The sequence below is a fragment of the Rhamphochromis longiceps genome, linkage group LG17 (genome assembly GCF_057381845.1).
Source record: "Rhamphochromis longiceps isolate RC_006_pf linkage group LG17, R_longiceps_female_GT1.1, whole genome shotgun sequence".
Classification (NCBI taxonomy): Eukaryota; Metazoa; Chordata; class Actinopteri; order Cichliformes; family Cichlidae; genus Rhamphochromis; species Rhamphochromis longiceps.
Window position 1 is genome coordinate 9,058,365 of NC_140573.1, and position 12,191 is coordinate 9,070,555.

The 12,191-nt window shown below is 42.0% G+C and overlaps 1 protein-coding gene across 1 annotated transcript in view; it reads right to left on the reverse strand.

Annotated features, from left to right (window-relative positions):
• Positions 1 to 703: 703 nt before the first annotated feature.
• LOC146649273 (ephrin type-B receptor 1-like) overlaps positions 704 to 12,191 on the reverse strand; it is a 149,920-nt gene continuing 138,432 nt past the window's right edge. Inside the window, exons 18-20 of the mRNA XM_085387084.1 lie at positions 11,346 to 11,542; positions 11,078 to 11,236; positions 704 to 7,794 (exon numbers count right to left, since the gene is read on the reverse strand). Coding sequence (XP_085243210.1) covers positions 7,683 to 7,794; positions 11,078 to 11,236; positions 11,346 to 11,542 — 468 coding nt within the window. The 3' untranslated portion in view covers positions 704 to 7,682. The remainder of the gene's footprint in view (positions 7,795 to 11,077; positions 11,237 to 11,345; positions 11,543 to 12,191) is intronic.

The window sequence follows — 12,191 nt, forward strand, 5'->3', positions numbered from 1 at the left end:
GCCAGTCTGCGGTTTAAAGAAACACTTTGTGTAAAATGAGATTACAAAGCTCAAAAAGCTTAGGTTGGAACGCAAATATTTATACATTCGGGCAGAAGACATATATTGTCACAGTTTGGGGAAATATGCTCATCAGAATTCTTTGTATTTATGTATTTTTTTCCTTTTTTTCTTTGTTTTTTTTTGCAAAAGACTTTAAAGAGACATTCCCCGTACAAGTTTTTAATTATTTTCTCCTGGATTTGTGAAGTTACACAAATATTTTTGTAATTGAAATACTTCCCCATCATTCCATAACTGCGCCAAATGATGTGGCATCCTTTTGGTGCCTAAGCCAGACAACTTGAAAGTCACAAAAAGAACTCAGTAAAGAAAGGGTCACACATGGGAGTCGAACCCTCGACTCCTGGATGAAAGTCTTGTGGATTGCAGACTTCATCAATCATTTAAATAAGAACGTCTCTTCCCGGAGAGCTTGAAATGCAACTGAAAAGAACTTGCAGTTGTAAGGGAATATATTTTTCCGAGTGAAAGCAAACTCAAATGTGTTTTCAGCTAAGCGCTAACGTTAGCAATTTAATAACGACCCCAAATTATGAGGCTAACTTGCTCATCAGGTATGATAGATGTTCACGGTTTAGTTTAGGTAGCACGCAGCAACAAAGTACAGCTGAGGCTGATGTGAATTACTGCTGTTTCTCACTTATTTGGTTATGAAGAATCGGACAAAATAATCTAATGATGATGCTTTAAATGTAGCAAGATCACTACACAAAATACAACTCATCCCGAGGGGAACGTGAACCAAATTTCATTGTGATCCGCCCAATTCACATAAATAGCAGTTTCTGGTAACCCATAGTTTTGAATATGTCACAGGGGGGCAAGAGGAAAAATCAGAGGACCACCAAAGTCAGCAGACTTTATCTGTTTGGGCCTATTAATTTCTGCTGAGCATCCCAGAAAACCCTTTTCTGCCCTTGCAGTGTGCACAGCCACAGCGAGGTCAGCCTTATGAATCGCTGTGAACGACTGGGCGCGAGGAGCAAAGCAGGTGGAAAAGAGGAAAAGCCCATTACTTCCACAGCTCCGGCATAAATAGTTTGCTGAAAGCCCACAACAAAACAGTGCGGGGGTCTTTTATGTAAAGAATAGGCGCCAATATATCCTTAAGAGATGCAAGTTCAAAACTGCTGGAGAGAGGAGTGCTTCTAACGCAGAACGATTGCTTGCCTTCAAACTCTGAGTGAAAAAGAGACGGTGGAAATGCGGACTGGAAGCAGAGTGAGCAGTTCAGAGAGGCTGTGGGCATTAGGAGAAGAAGGAGGACAGCTGGGTAGAGCGGAGAGGGAGAGAGAGAGACAAAAAGAGAACGAGTAATCTCTCCACACCCAGCCTCATTTTTATTCAAACACAAGTCAAGCTTTGCCTTTGCTCCTCCACCCCTCTTCTCTCTTCTTCTGCTAATCCTTCCCCTTCCCTTCTTTCCCCTTCTATTACCTATTCCCTTTTACTTTTTCCTCCCCTCTCTTCATAACTCTCACGCTCTCATCTGGTGCCTCACCTACAGTATCTATTACACCAGAGAAAAAGCAGAGGAGAAAGAAAAGCAGCCCAGTCTGACCAGCTTTCAAAAGAAAAAAAGAAAATCTGCAATTAAAAGATAAATCCACCCTAAAGCACTTAGAGGAGACTCACCCTGCATTTCTGGGCCTACTTTGTTGTTTAGGTTTCTACTTTTCTCATTTTTGTGCGTAAGTGGCTAAATATAGTGTGACGGCTACAGTGGAGTCTGAAAGGCAATTTTATCTTAAAGATCTTGCGGTAAATGTCGGGTTTTGATGACAGTTCTGCAGAATAACAGAATGAGGGCTTTTGTCATGTGTGCCTTACAGCAGCACTTACAGCGAGCAGAGCACAATGCATTGCAGCTGCATCAGACGTGGAGTTTTCGCAAACGAGATGGGATGTGGTCACGGATACGTTCACGTGCTCCCAAAACGATCAGGTGCCGCTTTATGTGCAGGCGTGCAAATGTCAACACGACACAAAAGCCCTGTGCAAAATGTATAAATGACAAGTGGCATATCACGTTAAAACAAAAGCAGTTCCAGGTCTGTGTTTTCGTACTTGGTATGCAAAAAAACTGAAGACGAAGAAAAGAATCAAAAAGAGAGTGTGGGTCTGTATTTTCACCAGAGACTTCCTGTCTCTCTGCACACACAACACAAACACATACGGGCATGCACAGTGGTTCACCATCATCTCAGGTGCCAGTAGCATGAAAAGAAGCGCTACTGTGCAAGAGCGAAGGCAGGGAGTAGTGCTTAGGAGTGTTAACATTGCCTCTGTGTACTCGAGCCAACTGATATGATGAACACTTATTACACTACTGTGCTAATAAATTATTAGGCATTGAAAAGTAGTCTGAATATGAGGCTGCAGCATGACTGCAGCAGCCAGCATCAGCAAACTCTGCATGCAGAAGGAAAACTAGTCACAAGATAACAGGATAACAAGCACTGAGTTTGCTGACTGACTCTGATACAAGCCTTACAGCAGTCCTAAAGTTCCCAATTGGTGTCTTTGGCAATCTTCTGCACATAGGAAGCATCTCAGGAAGTGAGGATGTCTGCTGGCATCAGCAGCAGCCAACAGGTCTGTTATACACAGTTAAAGATGGACGACCACGTCGTCTTTAAACTTTAAATTGAAAACTGGACTGCGTTTGTAAAAAAAATGGGGAAAATAATGGGCAAATGTTGCATACACCACTTATACACTGCTCCAAAAATTAAAGGAACGCTTTAAAACACAGCAGATATCAACAGGAGAAATATCATGCTGCATATCTATACTGATATGGACTGGGTAATGTGTTAGAAATGAAAGGATGCCACATCATTTCATGGGAATGAAAATGATCAACCTGCAGAGGGCTGGATTGAAGAATACAACTGACATGAAATTGTGATGTGGAAAGCTGGTCTGCTTTGCAAAACTGTCATTTTGCTGACTCAAAATGGTACTCAGCAGTTTGTTTGGCCCCGTCTGCTTTGTATGCTTGCCTGAAATTGTTGGCGCATGCTGCTAATGAGAAGACGGATGGTGTACTGAAGGGACCTCCTCCCAGACCTGGACCAGGGCGTAGCTGAGCTCCTGGACAGTCTGAAGTGCAACCATGTAGCATCAGCTGAACTGAAAAATTATGTCCCAGAGTTTGTCTGTTGGATTTAGGTCAGGTTATCATGCCGGCAGCAGTGACACTGACCCCAGCCAAATGCAAAACTAGTAAAAAAAAAAAAATCCAGAAAGATAAGGAGGGAGAAAATATCCGTCCACCTGTAAAACTATTCCTGTTTTGGGGGTTGTCTCACTGTTGCCCCTCTAGTCCACCTGTTAGTCTCATCAACACCAAAGTAGCTGAAACTGATTAAGAACCCCCTCTACTACTTAACTGGCCAGATTAATAGCCCAGAAGTTTAATGGTCTTGATGCTACACTCTGATTAAAAAGTAGTCCTTCAATTTTTTTGAGCAGTGTACAGCAGTGACAATGTAGCCACGCAAAAAAGCATACCCAACTTGATGATCTATTTAGCTCTAAATGGGACTATAATTTAGTAAATGAACATTGCATTATATTAAATAAGACAGTTTAAGGTACTTTGGCACTGCCTCCACTTTTTATACCCAGTGCCTACCTCTATGTTGTATACACAGTCTGTGGTTTGTAGTAATGACCAGCAAAGTCACACATACAGCTATGGCAAGCATAGAGGGGAAAACAAGTCACCATCTGCTCTGCTTCAAACAAGCCATCACACAGGACTCAACAGAGTTCAAAACCCTGTTTAAGGTTATTCTTCCATTTTTTACACTGGCTAGATTCTCAGCACGTAAAATGCTGAGTGGGAGAAGTGTGTGACCCAATGTGCAAGCTTATGACTTGGCAGTGAAGCGTGGTTGGTCCTGGTACGAATCAAACTCGGAGCACAAGATGAGTTCATTTCGTTTCTGCCAGCAGTGTCCCCAGATAGGGCACCTTTAACTGGTTCACACTGACAAGAAATGATCCCATCCGCAGAGCGACGTACGCCAACCAGACTGGGTCTTCTAAATGTCAGCGCTAATTAAACTTCACACGAACACGTATAAAATATCTCCCTCGTCCTGTCTTACACTTATTTTCTGCCGTGCTTTCAGAGCTACTTTGCCACCATCCACGATTAGTTTTCATTTTTAGCAAGCTGTCACTACGCTTCTTCGCTTCTTTGTGCATGCATGCTGATTTATTTATTTTTTTTGACTATACTCTCTCTTGTTGCTTTTCCAGCAGGCGCACACTCTTCAGACTAGAATTAGTTTCTAATGTGGAACTGGGACACAGCGAGTGTCTTAGGCAAACTTTTCATCTTCAAACTTTTAAAAAGTTGACAGTGAGTGGGAGATATTTTTTTTTCATCATTTTATTTTACCATCACATTTCATTGTCTTTGTTTAGTTTAGCTCGGCTCACTTGTGTGTGTGTGTGTGTGTGTGTGTGTGTGTGTGTGTGTGTGTGTGTGTAGAAATAGCAAAAAATGTCAATGATTGACTGTTTCTTTCGAAATAAAAACTTTTCTATAGGAGAGAAAATGAGAAAAATCTAAAACTTAACACAATTTAGCCTCAAGCTAGAATTCAGCATACATTACAGACAGCATAGCTACATATCTGGCTCCTGACTTGTTTACATGCTCTCCTTTCTTTTTTATTATTATGATTTGTTTGTAGGCAACAGATTCAGGGTGGATTAGCTTTTAACTCAGAAACCTGCTTTCACAAACTCCATCTTTAACACTCAAATCATCCTCTTGAGGTTTCTCCAGGTATCCCCTCTGTGGCGAACACTTGTGCTTGAACCAAGACACGCAACGGTATAAACACAAGACGTGTCATAGATCACTTATGCCTTCATTGGGGTTTGGTTTGGTTTTTTTCACAAACACTGACACAGCAACATGTGAAATGGTTCCCAAAACTAACATTTACACTTGCTGAGAAGAAAGAAAAACATGAATCGGAAGAACAGACACACTCGACTACAGATGTTGCATAACGCAGCAAGATGCCTGTCTGTGTTGATAGTTTTCATTTCCTCTGCATGAATTTTGTTTCTTTTTCGTCTATTCTTTTCTTAGGTGGCATTCAATATGAGCTTTTAGGGCGCACTAGTTGTCTCGCTCTTTATTAAACCCCAGAGCCAGGGCTGAAACTGTTTTCTTTCTCTTTTTTTTCCACAGGCATCTATTCACAACGAATTATGCCTCTGAACTACTGACACGCTCCCAGTTGATCTCAATACTTCCTGATAAAATGCTCAATAAGCTGCTGTTGCCAGGCAACAAATGCAATTGCGGGCCGCGCCGTTGGAGTGGAGTTTCGGGGAAACGAGTGCAAACTGAAATGTTTGGAGGTTTTGTTTTTTCTTCTTCTTGGGTTTAAAAAAAAGAAAAGAAAAGCCACAGACCCCTTCAATGTCACAGTGTTCATAAATAAAAAGACTTTGGGGCATCCCAGCAGTGGCAAGCGGTGGTGCGAGACAAACACAAACACAGCATTTTTTTTTTGTTTGTTTGTTTTTGTTGTAGGAGCCATGCAGCAGTGAAAGCGTGTTAAAAGCAAACAACTGTCACTTCTGTCATCATGAGCCCGAGCTCGCAGCGGATGACAAATAAAATCATAACATCCAATCAGAGGTGCTGATGGGTAATCCGTGCACGCGTGTGACCAGAGGGGTTTTGTTGGGCGGGGTGGTGGTGGTTGGAGGCAGAGCGAGCCTGCTGTTGTTTCACAGCTGGTAATCCGCTCAGCGCTGAGATAAAAGAGATCTCCCAGTGCTTCTCCACCAGTGTGCCCTGTAGTGAGATCAGGCCTTCTTTATATCATATTTTGTTAGGACGAGCTTCAGTATTTAGAAAAAAAAAAGATAAATAAGTCACCAGTTTTGCCTCTTCACTGAAAGCATGTGGTATTTCACTGTATCTCTTCTTGTTTGATCTCTTTATCTCTTCTCTGACACTGAAAAGGTTGCCGTCTGCAGATGAGGAACACGGATAGGTCATTTCCTGTCATTTCATCTGCAAACTGACGCGGCGGTATTAATCGGAGATGTCAATCGGGAAATGAGACTGTCAAAACGGGCTCTGACGGTAACGTGTCCGGCAGCCGGCGAATAAGAAAAATGAATGAAAACAAAGAGTCCTGCATGGCTGCCTGCTGCTGAGCGATGAATGCCACCTGGATGGCGGCCATGACAAAGTTTAGACGGGAAGATCTGTTTCCACGCGTGGACAGAACATGAGCGTTGGATTTCTGGTTGGTTTTGTGCTTGGCTGGCAGGCGGCTTTAGGATTTGCAGCCAAATCACAAGAACACTGGATACCTTTGGTGTCTTTTAAAGATTCTCTGGACACCGCGGCGCTTTCACAACAGGTGCAATCTCGATAACTGGTAATGACACAGTACCCACAGTCTTAAGCTGCTTTATTCTTCTGCGCCACCAAGCATGCATGCGCTTTGATTCCTGGCTCAGAAAAGAGAGACATACCACTATGGTTTGAATATTTCTAATTGGCTTTACTCAGTGGGCATTTGTGCTGATTGTGAAACATCATCCATTATGAGTTCTCTGTGAATTAAGTACTTTAAGTAGGCCAGGCCCTGGTAGCACTTTCACTGAAAGAGTTTATCTTTTCATGGCTGCATGGAAAGTACAAAAAAAAAAGGAGAAGAAAAAAACCAGAACACTGAAACCTATTTTCTTTCTTTTTTTGTTTGCAGTCCACAGCACTTCAGAATTTGCTCCAGTGATGATTCAGGCGGGGAAGAGAATCGTTGAGAAGTCACAAATACTCCAGCGACACTGAACTGTCTGTTGCTGTTAGCGAACGCAAACGCTAATGAGCAAATAGGAAAGACATATCCCGTATCACAAATATGTACAAACTCTTCAATATGAAGATAGCTTTTTTTTTATTAAAAAAGGTCCCCTTTAAACGGTTGGCTCTTGTCAGGATTCAGATGGTAGCAATTTTTCAGGAACACGCTGAAGTAGTCTCTGGATTTAACAAGCCTGCTCGCGCGTCTCGTCTCTTAAAACCCTTTTTGTCAGTCTTTTGGTCCGGTTTGTGCCCCTTCATATAAACGTCTGCTCAGCCACTTCTTTCTTCAAAGCAGAGTGTTTTGTGTCCTCATGAAAAAAAACAAAAACAAAACAATCTTCCTTTAATTCAAGATGGTTTAAATGGTCTGTAGATTTCAGTGATAGCATTCACAGTTACGCTGGCATGTGGAAAAAGGGGGGTAATGATTTTAGAGCCTCATGCTCAGTAAGTTTTCCTTTTTTCCCCACTTATTTTTGTTTTTACTCTTTGTGAGAATAATGCATCTACACTGAATTTCTCCCAGGAGCCATTTTCGTTTTGGAAGCTAAATGGCATAAAAGAAGTCCATCCTGTCAGTGGGGGACGGATCTGTCCATGCAGACACACAAATGGCTAACGATGATTTTTTGAAAGCGCGTGAAGTGATTGAGATCTCCAAAAGCAGCAAACTTAATTGTATGAGCTTAAAAACTGAAGTATAGGACAGCCTGCTCGCTCACAGACTGCACCCAGGTCAAGTGTTTCCCCCGTGTGGCTACACGGATTCGGTGGGAGACTGATCATCGGCTTGGTGCCTCATTAGCTGCACGCTGGTCAGGATCTTCTTCTGGTGTCCAGCTAGAGACACTCCGATCCTCTGCAGATCTCTGGGAAGACAGAGATACGGATATGAGGTTTTGTCTTCATAACAACAATCAAATATAAATTGAACACTCCATGTAGTACACCATTTACAAAATCAGTGTTGTGTGTGAATGTGTGTGTGAATGGGTGGATGACTGGATGTGTAAAGCGCTTTGGGGTCCTTAAGGACTAGTAAAGCGCTATACAAATACAGGCCATTTACCATTTTACCATCCTAGGCCCTCTGCTACACCTGACCCACCTCCCGCTTCCTGTGTTTACTGTCACTACCCAAAAAAGGCACAAAAAAATCAATTTTTATATGGTTATCATTGGAACTGCTGTCTGTAGGATTGTAAACCAGGAAATCAACACTACAGTAAACATGAGCAGCGCTTTAACTGGCCAAGAAAAGGTGCCAGTGCTCACAACAGCTTGAACATGTAGTAGAGTCTGTTTGTAACTGCTACAGATTAGTAGCTTGTGTTTAACTAACAGGGAAGATACAGGAGAGGCCATCACTGAGTTATAAAGTGGGTGTGACTAAGGTGTAGGGGCACCCATCCTTGTAGGCACGATTGTCATAGCAACAACAACCACTCACTGACAAGCTTCAATAAACTGCTAGCATCAACTAAGCTAGCTCTAGCTCAGTTAATGCTAATGGCTCACCACAACTATCAACTTCGGCTACACTTTGATATTGAAATGGACCTCGCTCTCGGGATTTGTAAAGCGATTTGAATGGCTGGAGGATCTGAATAAATGTGACTGGACTGGAAAAACTTTTTTTTTTCAGGATTTCAGCATGAACACCACAAAAAGAGCAAAGCAATGAATTCACAATTCAGTTCTGTAACGCATGACGTCACCCCATTGAAAGTGAATGACAGGCCAGAGTGTCGAAGCCTAAACCGCAATACACAAATCCTGCCTCAGTGCAGTGCCGAGTTGTTTCGATGAGCAGCTCTTATATTTTTGCTAAAAGTGGTTGTCAGTCAGGAGTTGTTGCTGCCTGCTCCAGTCTGTGCGTTGGTGCAGGGGCACACATACACAAACACGGGCATGTTTGTGGGTTAACTTTGAAAGGACATTTATTGACATTAATGCATTCTCATGTCTCTTGCTTCTAGTTTAACTACCGCAACTGAGTGCCACACTATTATCCGAACTGTAACCTAAACCGGCTTTAACCTTAAAACTAAAACCTGTAACCTAAAAAAAAATTAACAAACTTTGAAGAGGTGCTGATCCGAGCCAAACTATATTTTTGACTAAGTTCTTATGTAAGGATGGCTTTGGTTTTCTGTAACAAATAACAGATTGTGGGTTGCATAAAGCTGCAACCCACAATCTGCCCGTTCTGTGCAGCCACAGTTTGAACTGGCACAATCACACACAACATTCAGTGAGTGTATCCTTAGAGCTGTCCTCCTTTCAGTACAGTAGCTTTGTGATTGCTTGCATGTTTGGCGATATCTGTAAGTGTTAGCTGTTAAGAAAAAACAGCCCTGGTTTAGACACACTCTGAATGTTTACTGCATTAGCATATACTGTGTAATAACTTCCTTTCTTAATTCGATAAATAGGTACACCATCCATTGCAGAAAGATGTATTTAGACTGAAAATTTGAGGCATCTTGAAGCCCTTCCAGTTACTGTTCGCCTAAGCCTCATCAGAAATGGTCTCAGTGGAAAGGTGGCTGTCAAGACGCTGTGCTTTAGGGACCGAAACAGGGAAAAAAGGCTAAATCATACAAAACTACACAAGAACTAGAACTAGACTGAAAATCAGTGACAACAGGTCTTATGGAGTGATGAATACAGACTTGAAATTTCTTGTTCAAATCATCACTAACATGTTCAGAGGAGGTCAGAAAGTAACTACAGCAGTGAGTGTCTAAAACCATCTGCAGAGCAAAGTGTCCTAATTTGGGGGTTTGTGGATCCTGTCTAAACTGATGGAAATCAGATTTTTGGTCCACCATGCAATACCATCTGGAAAGTGCCTGAATGGCAACAGCTTCATTTTTCAGCATGACAGTGATCCCAAACACACTGCCAATGCAGTAAAATCATACTTGGACAGACAAAAATACACAATGGAACACTATCAGTCATGAATTGACCTCCGCAGAGCCCAGATGAAGCAGCGTGGGATTATCGTGACAGAAAACAGAACAAAAGGCAGCCAACATGCAAAGAAGAGCTGTGAATGACCTTTGAGAGGCCTGGAGAACTATTGCTGAAGACTACTTAAAGAAAGCACAAGAAAGCTTACCTAAGAAAGTTGAGGCTGTTTTGAAGAATAAACGTGGTCATTCCAAATACTGATGTTTATGAAGAAAGTCAATATTTATAACTATGTATTGGGCTTATATGCTATAATTTCTACTCATGTTTCAAAAACTGCTGCAGCTACTCTCCATTTTACCAGCAAAATATAAAGAAATGATGGGCGGTCAAAGACATTTGCACTGTACTGTACATTATTACATATTAGCTATGTAATAGCAACATAGCATGGGCAGAAATTTGAAATCAGTACTATTTTAGAGACCGAATACCTAATTAAAAACTCCTAAAAAGTGACTTCAGGTAGGTATTCCCTCCATTTTTCTCATATTAGTGATTCATTTTGCATGAAAAGTATTTTAAAGTTCACTCAGTATTCTAACTCTGCCTTTATTACACCGTAACTGTGTTAAAATACACTTAATTAATCCCGTTGGTGAAATTTACCCTCTGCTTTTGACCTATTTTAGCTATTTTAGGAGTGGTAGACAGCCACAGTGTAACCAATGGGGACCAGCTCCAGGTCTGGCGCTTTGGTCAAAGGTGAGGGCGGCAACCACGGGTGGACTATTCACAGATAGAAAATTAAGGACAGGCCCAGCAGCTGTCTAAATGAATTAAAGAGACACCTCTCACACATATATGGAATCTTTGCAGGGTAATTCAGACAGGATAAAAGTGATCAACCCATCTCTTCTAATGACAAAACTGAATCATTGATTAAACCCTGCTAAACTGTGCAAATTTCTTTCATGGACACATTGCTTTTTATTTGTCTGTAATATAATGGCACTTGGAGCATTTTATACCATGAGGCATAGAAAAAATAAGGATGGCAGTAAGCAAGCCAGATACAGAGAGACAGACAAGTGTTCACACAGTCAGCCAACCAGCTGCCCCACCAGTCTTCCAACAAAAAAGATGCCGACTTGGCAGGATCAGCTAAGTGTGAGACTCAGGCAAAGAGAAGCAGACAGACAAAAATAGAGGCAATTTAATGGCTAAACCTACTCAGCTGTGATTTGCGTGACGAGCGGCAAAGAGGTGAAGCCCGAGCCCAGAAAGGAGTCTCTGTACTGGGTCATCTTCAATGCAGCCAGCCAGTCTTCTACTGAGCTCACCCTGCTTAGGTCTGGAGCTCCACGGTCTAACAAGGGATGATGGGGAGGACTGCAGAGAGTAGATACAAGAGAACGTGGAGTTTAAAACAGAGGGATACAGAGGGATAAGATAGGGAGAGTGTGTTTGTGTATGTAAATGAGTTTGTATCTCTGCTCACCCAGGGACCATGTTGTTGGTGCCGGCTTTGAGAGATGCAGGGTTGCGTATCATTTTGTCCAACATGCTGACAATATCGGGGAACTTTGGCCGGGCGTTTCTGTCTTTCTGCCAGCAGTCCAGCATCAGTTGGTGCAGCACTACTGGACAGTCCATGGGAGCTGGAAGTCTGAAGTCCTGCTCTATGGCATTTATCACCTAGGGCACAGCAGAAGAGTCACACAGGAAAAGGAGAAGACCCAAATGACCACAAAAGGTTATAGAAGAAAACTGCAGCATGATGTATATTTAAGGCTCACTGGGGAAAGCTTATATAATCAGTATCTTTATAATAAAGCTTTGGCAAGGCTTAATGAGAAAGATGTAGCTTATTAAATCCGTGCTATTCCTGGTATTCTATTTTCCCCCTTCTAATTTGTACTTCCTTTAGACCTACTATTGTACAGCTTTCCTTCTCCCCATCATTAACTTATGGTACTTTTGTGTTCAGGAAGTTTTCAAAACCAATCACATCACAAGGGTCACGCTCCAAAGAGTCCAGCTCTATCTCCCACCTGTTTGGGTTTTGACTAGTTCAACTGCCAAATTTTATTTTATAAACAATGTACATTCAATTCAATTTTATTCATATAGCGCCAAATCACAAGAGCAGTCACCTCAGTGTGATTTATATTGTAAGGTAAAGATCCTACACTAATACAGAGAAAACCACAACAATCAGATGACACCCCATGAGCAAGCAATTGATGAGAGTGGGAAGGGAAAAGGAAGAAATCTCCAGCAGAACCAGGCTCAGGGGGTGACAGGAGGAAGACGGGACAAAAGACATACAGTGCAAAAGAAACAG